The sequence below is a fragment of the Balaenoptera ricei genome, chromosome 5, assembly GCF_028023285.1.
Source record: "Balaenoptera ricei isolate mBalRic1 chromosome 5, mBalRic1.hap2, whole genome shotgun sequence".
Classification (NCBI taxonomy): Eukaryota; Metazoa; Chordata; class Mammalia; order Artiodactyla; family Balaenopteridae; genus Balaenoptera; species Balaenoptera ricei.
In genome coordinates this window covers 90143859-90155703 of record NC_082643.1, presented here as the reverse complement: position 1 = coordinate 90155703, position 11845 = coordinate 90143859, and the positions used below count along the sequence as shown (strand labels likewise).

At 45.2% G+C, this 11845-nt stretch overlaps 1 protein-coding gene across 1 annotated transcript; it reads right to left on the bottom strand.

The window, feature by feature from the left end:
- Window positions 1-444: 444 nt before the first annotated feature.
- On the bottom strand, window positions 445-8021 carry CCKAR (cholecystokinin A receptor). Its single transcript, XM_059924160.1, has 5 exons — window positions 7898-8021; window positions 6965-7216; window positions 3582-3843; window positions 1654-1781; window positions 445-977 (listed from the first exon to the last, which is right to left on the bottom strand). The coding sequence occupies exons 1-5, from the start codon at window positions 8004-8006 to the stop codon at window positions 445-447; spliced, it is 1284 nt and encodes a 427-aa protein (XP_059780143.1). The 5' UTR covers window positions 8007-8021.
- Between the last annotated feature and the right edge of the window lie 3824 nt (window positions 8022-11845).

Sequence of the window (11845 nt, the reverse complement as noted above, 5' to 3'; positions counted from 1 at the left end):
AGCCCCCCAAATTTTGCATCAGCAGAAGCAGCAGTGCACAGAAGGGTGTCCCTATGGGGAGTGAGAGCCCACTCTAAAGCCCCACTTCTAAAGCTCAGTAGGGTCCGCGTCCCAGTTTGAACACGTGCTTGGCAATTGCATGTGCAAGAGGAGTCCTGCTGGACTCCTGTTACTGGCCTGCTGAGGTTTTTCTAATGGTGACTGGTATGGAAACTGCCTGCCTGGAGCTGCCCGGAAACCCAGTCCCGGCCCCGCCCTAGTAGCGTTCCCCTGGCACCCGGACGAAGGATGCCAAGCAGACAAGGAATAGTTCCCACTGGGGATGGCGCCTTCCTTCTCCTTCACTTCCTGCCTCCTCTTCCTCCTGCTTTCTTCTTTTCCTCCTTCTCTGCTGCCCCGCTCGGTCCCCGCTCCATCCTTTGGCGCTCGCGGCCAGGGCACAGCTCACGGGGGCGGGGCGGAGGCGCTCGCGTGGCTGTACGAGCACCTGGACAGAGAGGCCCGGGTGGTCCTGCTCTCCACCTCCTCCCCCGCCTCCCCTCTCGCTCCTGGGGGCCCAGAGTTGGGGCAGCAGGGGAACGTGGCCATGAAGCCGAGGCGGAACCGCTGGTTCATGAAGCAGTAGATGATGGGGTTGACGCAGGAGGAGGTGTAGGAGAGCAGCAGGATGAAGGAGATGGGGGTCCCGGAGAGGCGGCGCTCGGCAGAGGCGGTGTCAAAGGCCCGCCAGGCGTTGGCGCTGAAGATGGGCATCCAGCAGAGGAAGAAGAGAACCACGATGACCATGAGCATGCGGATCACCCGCTTCTTGGCCATCAGGTTGGCGGCGGGGCTGCTGCTCCGGATGCGGCTGAGCCTGCCGCTGCTGCTGGTGGACAGCTGCTGCAGCTCCAGCTTCCCTGGGGGCTTGGGCCGCTGCAGGTAGCACCCATCGCTGTCCTCGTATCTGCCGCCGCTGCCGGGGCGCGGTTTCCTTTCTGGGTGGGCAAGGGACATCACTTACTTTTCGGGATGGGTCATGCCAGAAAGAAGGCATGGAACCCCTGCCCCCTGCATCAAGGGGCTAAACCACACTTGAACTGTACTCTGGGCGACCTTGGGCCTGCCCTGACATGGGTGGGTATTGTTTACACTAGTCCTTTCCTTCAAATGAAAAGCTACTTTAAACTACTAAAATAATGGATAGTATCTGATGTACATAATTTATAATAGTAAAATCATATTTTACATATGTAGATTATAAAGATAAAAAACTGTTAAAGAATGAATAGGCACACTCGTCTTCCAGCTCAGGGGAGGAGAGAGGGTGGCGCCTGGAATTACAATTTGCTTTGGTTGCAGAAGGGGGTCCATCTGAATGCAACAGCACAGAGAGCCTGGGACCCATGGGCCCTCAGCTTGTAACTGGGCGATGTGTGTATTATGTCATCTTTTTCCACTCAGCACCCTTTTGAGAGGAATAATTTCCTCATTTTACAGATGAGGAATAGAGACACTGGGTCTCATGACTGTGCCTTATGACACAGAGTCTCCTAAGAAGACTTTTGAAAACCTCTAATATACTCTATACACACTCTGGGTACATCTACTTAAGTTATAGAAAATAAGCTTTTGTAATCCTTTGGCGTAAACATACAGCTAAGAGATAGTTACCTCTAGCAGACTTCTTCTGATTAGCATCGAACTTTATTCCCTGGTAAAGTTCCAGAGAGATTAATCCATACGCCACCATCATCACAATTCCAGGAATAAGAAAGAGGATGAGTAACAGGAAGGTGTGCCTAATAAAATAAAAAGCAATCCAATAACCAGCATCTCTAGCATTTCAAACTCAGATGGGATGGAATAAGCAGGGTTCATCTCCATTTTAATGAGTCTGAGGAAACACATTAATTACTAGTATTTAATATCTTTGGAAATTCCCCATCTGGAGGGTCAGTCATTAGAAGTTGCTTACTGCTTTTCTTTCAGATAAAGTCTCTTATGAAGGACTAGTTAAATTGGAAAAGTTTGCTGTAAGTCTGTGCCCGAAGCAAGTCTACATTTAAAACAAATGAGAGCTTAAAAAAGAAAAAGAAAAACAAGCCAATGAGAGTAGGTGAATACCTCAATAAAACGGTTTCTGAAATAATAATAATAATAAGAGCTTACATTCATTGATGACTTATTCAATTTCAATATAGTATATATATATTACTATGTCTAATTCCCATAATAACTTTTGAGGTAGGTACTATTAACATAATACCCATTTTACAAATGAGGAAACAGACTTAGAGACAATAAGTAATTTGTCCAAAGTTACACAGCTCATGGCAAAGGTGAGATCTGAACCCGAGCAATATGATTCTAGGACTCATGATTTTAAGCATCACAATATACCATTTGTTGACTTTATAGCAACAGAATCATCTAATGCATAGGTAGCAATGATGGAAAACCTCCTTGGTTTTGCAAAATAAGCATTCTGGCTGTTCTGACCCACTGGCACAGTGGCAAGCACATTCTAGTGCCTGGCGGGCCAGAGCTATGCTTTCTCTAAACATGTTTGATTCCTGAAGAATTGCAGCCTCCTTCTTTATGAGTCTGGTCCCTAAATCACTTTTGCAGTCTGGCATGTGTAAGGTTACACGATTAGGCCATAAAATTGTCAGAGGCTCACGGTGGCTAAGCCATTTCTCATTTCAATTGGACATGTTTTGATAAGAGTTCTTTTCGAGTCTTGGAAAAGTCCCTCATTTGCAACATAACTCTTTTTGTGTGTACGTGTTACTTGGTTGAAATGAGAAAAAGGAAGGCAAAGAAAGCAGAGATTATCTCAGTTTTGAGCCATTTTTGAATGTCTAGCTCCCTGTTTCTAAAACATGCTGGGAACTGGTAAACATAATGTCCTGCATTTGTGTAGCCTTTTTAAAGATATTTAATGACATTTTCATAAACATGCTCTCATTTGAATCTCACATCCATCTAATGAGGTAGATAAAAAAATATCTTTATTCTTAAATCTTTGTGTAGATAAAGAACTTGAACGTCAGGGAGGTTATATGAACTTGTCCAATATCACCCACTAGTAAACAAAGAAACAGGTACTAGAACCTTGCCTTTTTATTTCCAGTACAGTGTTCCGTGCAAGTACCACAGCTGCAGCCCTAAGAAAAACCACATGGGATTTGGGACTCATCTTCGGCTTTACCTCCAGTTCTTGGAAAATCAGAGCTCTTCCAGAAGCACACTGCATAGTGGTTAAGACCAGATGCTCTCTTATCTCTTCTAGGTTTGGGACCTTGAGCAACTTGCTTAACCTCTCCATGTCTCAGTTTCCTCTGTAAAATGGGGACAATAATAGTACCCACCCTATAGGGTTTTGAAAGGATTAGTTGAATTTATATATATATATATGGCATTTAAAACACAGCACTCTGTTTGCTGTCACTGTTACTCTAGAAAGAGGTTAGAGCGAACCTTCTCGATAAGGCTCCAGGAGACTGATCCCCCAGACACTGGACAATACATTCCAGTTTTTATTAAAACTGCAAAATTATATCAAGTTGTATTAAACAAATAAACCCATGCAGCCTTACCAGGACTGCTGCATGACATCATTTGGCAGTAGAAAGCGGCACATGTTCGCGGTCTGATTGTTATTTTTGGTAAAAGGCACCAAGTTGCTATAAATCGGGTACGGAGTCATGATGGTAAAGGAGAGGCACCAGGTAGCGGCAATCACCTTCAAAGCGTGGGATTTTGTCTGCCAGACGCGGGACTGTAAGGGTTTGCAAATTGCACCATATCTCTCCAGCGATATGGCTACCAGATTAAAGGTGGAGACACTCACAGAGGTGCCTGGAAAAGGAACAAAGAAGCTGGTTATGCAGGCTCTGAAATCCAAAGTTTATTTGCACAATGAGCTTAAGCATACCTGATCTGCGCAGGTTTGATAGATAGCAGAGGAAAACGCTCAGAGGGTAAGAATATTGTGTATGTATATCTAAAAAAAATGATTTATTCCCAGCTTTGTTCCCAAAACGATTTGAGGCAGGTAAAGAAATGTGTTTGCAAATACATCTTATTGCCAATTTTTAGATAAGTTTATTGAACTTTGATTACAACCAACTCCTTCCTAGGCTGAAGGCGCTCATTAATTAATAACCAAGTGGATGAAATATGTTCCTATCCCACAGAAGAGGTTTCTGAGTGACCTGTAGAATAGCTTTAGTTTTGAGCATGATCTGCGTAGTTAAGTTGACCTTTTAACCCAACATTCTCAAGGACTGTGACCCTGAAAATTCAGTGGGGTCTGAGCTGGGAGCATTAAAATTCTTCCTAAAAATTTCTAGTACAGACTTTTTTTAAAAGATTTTTTTGATGTGGACCATTTTTAAAGTCTTTATTGAATTTGTTACACTGTTGCTTCTGTTTCATGTTTTGGTTTTTTGGCCACAAGGCATGTGGGATCTTAGCTCCCTGACCCGGGATCAAACCCACACCCCCTTCACTGGAAGGTGAAGTCTTAACCACTGGACCGCCAGGGAAGTCCCCAAACTGTTTTTAAGAGTGAAACATTCTAAATTTCAAAATGGAGCGTTGAAAAAATACCTAGTGAAAAAGGAAGAAGGGGAAACTCTCCATATTATAACTAACGTTTTTCTCTGGGTGGAAGGACTAGGGCCTTCTTTCTCATTCTTTTTGCTTTCTGTATTTTGTAAAAGGAACATGCATCATCAGGGAGAAAGACGTCAAAACACCTCATTCAAAAGGATATACTTACGCATAGTCAAAAAAAGATTAATTTTCCTTATTCTTTGTATTTTGTGTGTGTACATACTTATTATAATCTCTTATCCCCTTAAAATTCCCTTTTATTCTTCATCCATATATTCAACTGATTCCTCTCTTATCTCTTACCATGATGGAGGAGTTCTTAGCCCGGGGCCTTTTGTGAAACTATGTATAAAAATATTCTTTTTCTAGGGAGAATATCCATAGTATTCCTGAGAGACTTAAAGGAATCTACAACCCTGAAACCATTCTATAAGAACTTATGTTCTGAGACAGGATTTGCTGTGTTTTATAGGGATTTACTCTAAGGAGTTGATGACATTTGAATTAGAGAGTACAGCCCCAAACTCCTCAGAGTCAAGTCTATACAGTGGGTCCACTGTAATTATAAACCCACCAACAGGCAAGCACTCTTTTTTTTGGCTATGTATTAGGAGTTTAATGAGTGTTAACTATTAGAAACAGTATTGAGGAGAACATAAAATTAAGGGAAGAATTGAAATCACTGGAATCAGAAATCCAACCAATCCATTATGGTATTGCAAACACTTTCAGAATTATCTTGCTTTTCATTTTCTAGAACAGTCTGTCCTAGAAATTTTCAGGAAGAGTTTTAAGGCTCCTTGCTCAGACCCCAGCTATTTTAAAACATTTTTGGTTGAGGTGAAATTTACATAACATAAACTTAATCATTTTAAAGTGAACAGTTCTGTGGCATTTAGCACATTCACAATGTTGTGCAACTACACAAGCACTCTTTTTAAATCTCCTTCCACAAACCCTGGTTAAGATTATTAAATATTATCATAAGATATATACAGACAGGTCTTGAAAGCCTAAAGCACTACGAGATGTTGGTTATTATTATTGCGTCATTGTTTAACAATGATCCTTTTCATTTGTGAGTCCGTTTTTCTTTTCAGAGGACTGGACCCAGATTGACACTTTCTTGGTTATTTGTCCGTGTCACGCAGATCAGTTATTCATCATCATTTTGTCACTGCTGGATCCTGCTTCCTCAATTGGGAGAAATAAAGGCTTTTAAAGCTTTCCGGTCATTGAAGGCTGCCCTAGCCCAACTCAGCTCTGCATATTTTGCCCAGCTTAGGTCAGAACAAACAACAACTCCTTCCTCATTCCCCGCCTCTCCTCCTCCTCTCCCAACTAATTCTCAGAATGGGCAAGGGACAAAGCATTTTGGCAGACAGAGGGGACAAAGAGACATGTTTTGTTTCAGCCTTAGAAGAGCCAAAGCAGTTGGCAAAGCGATGCCATATACTCACCACTGTGGTGGCTACCGATCTGGGTTCAAGTCAGCTCTGTAGCTTACAACCTGTGTGTCCTTGGGCACATTATTAACCTCTCTGTGCCTCTTTTCCCTCCTCAGTGAAACAGGGAAGGATAACTGTATATTCTTTATAGGGTGGTTGGGAGATAAAATATGATCATGGAAGTAAAAACTTAAAGCAATTAGGAGAATATCTGGTGCTCAAAAAAATGCATTCAAAAATATTAGCTCTTGTGATTTTTCTTATCATCACCATCATTTTGATTGGCAAAGGCAGAGAGCTGCATATCTCAGCCAACCAGTGTCAGCTTAGCGACCCACAGGCTCTAGGAGCAAATTCAATTCCTCGGCTAGTGGCAGAGGTCTCTCTCTCTCTCTCTCTCTTTCTGTGCCTGAGATGGTCCCAGACCCTGGGAAAACAGTCTGGGAAGTGAATCCTGAGAAGGGAATCTAGAACTCTGATGAAACTGGTTTTCAAGTAGCCCCTGTTCCCTAGGAAAGCCAGAGCAACGGCAGAAAGAGCCCTCTTCCAGCACCCTGGCCACCCCAAAAGCCATGCCTTGGGTTGGGTAGAGCTCAGAATACAATCAACGACCTCCAGGAAGGAACAGAACAGCATGCATCTGTCTTACTTTCTAACAGAATCAAGCAAAACCAACCTCTTCTGTGGCTTCTTACCAACTTATTCCACTTTGAGAAACTGACCCCTAAAACTGGGGACTGACTTCTGGGGAGTTATGAGGACTGACCACCCCCCACCATAAAGCCAGCTCCTCTGTCCTTACACCTAGCCCCACACAGCCAGATGTTTTGTTTTGGCTGTTAGGAGTTGGGGAAGGTCTGGGGCTGAGTGGGGTCTGGGGCGAGCTCCAGAAATAGGCACCAGCAGCAACTCACCCATGAAGTAAGTGGTGGTCTTGCATACAGCGCTGCCAAAGATGAAATCCTTGAGCAGGTTGGGGATGAGGTTGAATGGCATGCAGAAGAGGCAGAGCATGAGGTCACTGACAGCCAGGGAGAGCAGGAAGATGTTGGTGACCGTTCTCATCCTCTTGTTCCGAATCAGCACCGTAATGACCAGCGTGTTTCCCAGCACACTGAGCAGGAATATCAAGGAGTACAAGAGAATCTGCACGGCTGGCTGCCACTCTGCGAGGAGGAACGCGGACGAGGGATGGAGGTTATGAGAGCAGAATGTTAAAACCTAGCACGCGCAGCAAACACTTATTTCCTGCCGATTTTTTTTTTTTCAGGGGCGGACATCATTGAACCCAGCTCTCCCTGTACTTAACAATATTTTGCAGAAACAAAGTGAGGAGAGCACAGAGTGATTCAGTTGCTTCTAAAAGGTTGGTCTGTTAAAGGATCACTCACTCGGGGAGCCACTTTTTCTTAAGAACAAAGCTCCTCTAGTGAATAGTGATTGCTTTCTTTCCTAGCTGCTGAGCATTATTTCGCTATAATCACTTCTTCACACTGATTTCCCCCAAGAAAAGGCAACAGCTAGATTGTGACAGCACCTTTTCTGTGATGCTTGTAAGTTCAAGCTTTTACACTTGTACTCCCTTCTGGCTCCACTTCAGCTCCTCCTCCCACTGCTTTTGTGCCCCCAAGTCCTGTACATTAATCCCAACTCTCCCCTGGGGAACAATAAGAGCATTGGACTCAATTCTGCTTTTTGATCTCTTATCCAAACTTCTGAACAGATGACTTTATCCAGCCTTGTCTCACGAGGACTTTGTTATATTTTCGCAGTCAGCCTCGCCTTTGCTGATTTCTTCCCCCAACTTAATAGTTTTCTGAATTAAAGTATCAGCCTCTGACACCTACCTTTGGAAGCATGGGGCTGATCCAAGCAGAAAAGCGTCTCGTTTTCGATCCCCAGTTCGCAGGGAGCTGTCATGTTGCTTCCATTCAAGAGAAGGCTGTCCACATCCATCCTTGCTTGCTGCTTTCCACCAAGCGCTGGCGAGCTGATGAACGGCTCACTCTCGGCTCATTCCTCTAATGACCGACTGGAGAGTTTCCCAAATGCAACCTGCCGTGGAGGGGCAAGGGGGTTGGGGGAGTGATTGCCAGGTGTGGGCTTCTGAAGCCATTCTTAAAGGCGACTGGAGTTCCACACACTCAGGCCAGCTGGGCAAGCATTTGCACTCCTGTCTTGGAAAGAGCAGCTGATGCAAGCCAAGCCCGCTCCACCTTCCAGGCCCACCCCATTCCTGGGCCAGCCATGGGGCCCTGAGCACAGACAGCCTGATTGTAAGTTAACCCTTCCTGGAGTGTCGCTGCTTTTCCACACGCATGCACACAGGTGTGGACACACACATACATGGACACATTACCTCTCTTCTCTGTATAGGAACCTGTCACCGTCCCAGACCTAGACAGAATAAAGCCCCAACTGGCCAAACCTGTCACCATCGCAGACCTAGGCAGAATAAAGCCCAGACTGGCCGTGTGAGACAGGAACAATTAACACCGTAACAGATACCATAATGCAGAGCATCAGGACCAAAGGACACGGAGGGACTGTTTCTACCTCCTTATATAAAAGCAGTTAGTGCCTTTTTAGCTTTGGACCCATGCCCAGCAATGTGTGTGGATATAACTGCCGGTTGTTAAGTTCTTACCAACCACAGGGTTATTTCTCTGCCCTTGGAAACTGAAAGAAGGGGGGTACTTTGACTATAGGTGCCTGGATTCTTATTACAGAAACACTTTAGTAAGATTTTCCATTCGTTCATTTATTCACTCGTCCATTCATTCAGCACGTGTTCATTGAGAGTCAGCCATTTGCCAGGTACTTTTCTAAACACATAAGCAGATAATGAATAAGATTATTTCAGATGTGTAAAGCACCACAGAAGAAGTCAAGCAGGAAGGCGTAATGGAGAGGGATGGATGGGGGGGTGCTAATTTAGGCAGGGAGGTCAGGAAGGGCCTCCCGCAGGAGGCGGCTATGATCAGAAAGCTAGATGACAAGGAGGAGGACAGCTTGTGCCGATCTGGAGAAAGCTGCTTCTAGGCAGGAGGAGCGGTCTTCTTGGCAGCGGTCACAGAAAGAGCGAAGGCCCTGAGGTGGGAATGAACTTGACCTGTTTGAGTTCAGTTAGAAGTAAGGATGAGGTGGGAGATTAGGATAGAGAGGGGGACCTGGCCGGGAGCTCTGGGTTTTCTGTGAGGCTTTGTGGTGCTGGAAAACTCCTCCAGCCCTATCGTACACATGCTCTCCTCAGTTGAGACCTTTGGGACAGCAGGTGACAGCAGAGGGCCCTGTGTTTCTCACATGTTGCTTGGCCCAGCTGAGACCTGGTCTAGACGCCTCTGGGACCCCTTGTGTTTTGACAGCAATCTCAGTTGACAGAGCTACGTGTTATATATTTGCTGAATCCCTGCCGGACACAGATGAACTAATGGACATTTTCACCATCCAGGCTCAGGATGTGGAGCTGGGAAGAGAGTGGTACCTCTTTTCTTTGAAACCATGAACAGCTCACGTTGAGGCACTTAGTCATAAGAACTAGAAATTCGAGGAATGTTGGAGAAGCTAACAGTAATTATTAAGAAGACAAACTTTGGCATCAGACAGACCCAGGATCAAATCCTGGCTTCACTGGTTACCTGCTGGGAAATACTGGGCAGGTTTCTTAACCTAAGGCTCATTTCCTTCTTCTGTCAAATGGGGACCAAAATGACCTTGTAGATATTTGTTATGGAGATTGATTGCCTCAGGACAGTGCCTGACACAGAAAACGTGTTAATAAATCACAGATAATAATAACTATTATTTTTAGTTTCCTTTTACACACAGGGAAATTGACCTAGAGTGGCCATGTGATTTGCTGGCGAGAACCAGCTGTGGATACTGACCGGCGGCCCCATCCTTACTCCTCTTCCTGCAGCACAGAGCTTTCTTCATCGTTCTAGTGTCCTGTAGCCCGTTTGGAGCCAGAACCCGTGTCTCTGCCTGTCATTCCTGCCTCGGTTCCTGTTTGAACCTTCTCAGTCTGCAGACTGATACGGACCCTGCCCACTAGGAGGGGACCCAGTGCAATACTGTCCTGATTTGGAAAGGGATAAACATTCAGATTTTGAGCACTGAGTATAGCTAAATTTCACTGCACTGCTGTTCCCAGCAGCTGACTGCTTCAGCTGCTTTAAGTGGGCTGATAGCACTGTCCATAGCGGTGTTTCCTAAGGAGGTTCCTCAGGCCCATCGGCTGCGGCTCCAGCCCCGGCAGGGATCCTGCTGCTGAGGGTCCAAGAGCAGAGGAGCAGAGGGCTGCTGTCCACCTGCCCTGAACGGAAATGGAGCCCAATTTGGAGCGTTTCTCCTCCCTCCCTTCCTTCCTTCCTTCCTTCCTTCCTTCCTTCCTTCCTTCCTCCATTCCTTCCTTCCTTTTTTCCTTTTATCCTTTCTTCCTCCCTTCCTGCCTTTCTATTCTGTTCTGTTCATCCGTTGGCAGGAAGAAAGGGTGGAGTGCAGGAGAGTGGGTCCTAGAAGTTTTGTAAACTCACAAGGAGTAAGTGTGGCACATTTGAGTGCTGTGCTTTACAAACTTCGGTGCAAATCTGATCACTGGGCTTAGTGGTTAAAAAATGGGGATTCCCAGGCTCCCTTCCCAGGGATTCTGATCCTTCAGCCCCAAGCCTGGGAATCTGCACTTTTATCCAGCATTCCTGGTGATTTGGAGGCCAGTGATCACAGGATTACCTCTCAGGAAGCTCCCTGGAAGCTGGTAAGTGTGTGAGAACAGGTGTCAGATGGTGGGAACCTAAGCCTGAACTTCACCCCAGTTGTGAACACGAACAAATTACTTGACTTTTCTGAGTCTCAACTTGTTCGTCTGTAAAACAGGCATAATATAGCACTACCTCTAAACAAAGCAACACATGGAAAGCACCTCGAAAAATGCCTAGAACATATATCTGGACTCTAATTGTTATTATCAGTGGATAAGAGTAATCCTGGGAATGCTCTATTTATCCCCATTATCATGGCCAGGTTAAGGGTTTGTGTCTCCAGTACACCAGCACAGTGCCTGGCATACAGTATGTGCTTGGGGAATGGGAATAAATAAGGAGTGAAAAATCAGGAGAGCCAATATCGCATTGCTTATTCTATCCTTCTATATCTCTATTACATCGGCTTTTTTCCTGGCCAACTCTGGATTTTTCAGTCTGACTTTCTGAGCCAGTGTTACCACAGAGTTAAATTAAAAAAGAGAGAATTCCAGCAAGAGACATTAGGGCTTTCAAGGGGAGAGCTGATGCATTTTTCAGGGTGTTAGCCCTTACTTCATTCGTCAGCACACATTTATCGAATGCCTTCTAAGTGCCAGGCAAGGTGCCAGGTGCTGGGGATAAGCCATGAAGCAAGTGGATGGAATCCTGCCCTTGGGAAATTCTCCGTGTACTATGAGAGGCAGGCGATAAATAGTTGGGGCAAAATAAAAGTAGCCTTCTTGCCTCGGAGCCCTACATTCTGATTGAGCACAGGCCCAGGAGAGTTGATAAAAATTTACTAAACTGAGTTGAAATGGTTTAAGTGCCTCCCCTCTCTCTGAGCCACAGACTTTGGGTGTCTCCTGCAGTCCCCAAAGCCCTGTGGGTACTGAGGGCTCTTTTCTGGCAAACACTCCCCTAGGAAGACAGAACATGAGCAATCCTGATGGGGCCCTGGATAAAGAAATTGGTAGCTGTTCCCCAAACCATTCTCCATCTTAAGAAACAATTGTTCTAAAACACATAAAAGAGTTATTTGGATTTTTTTCCTCA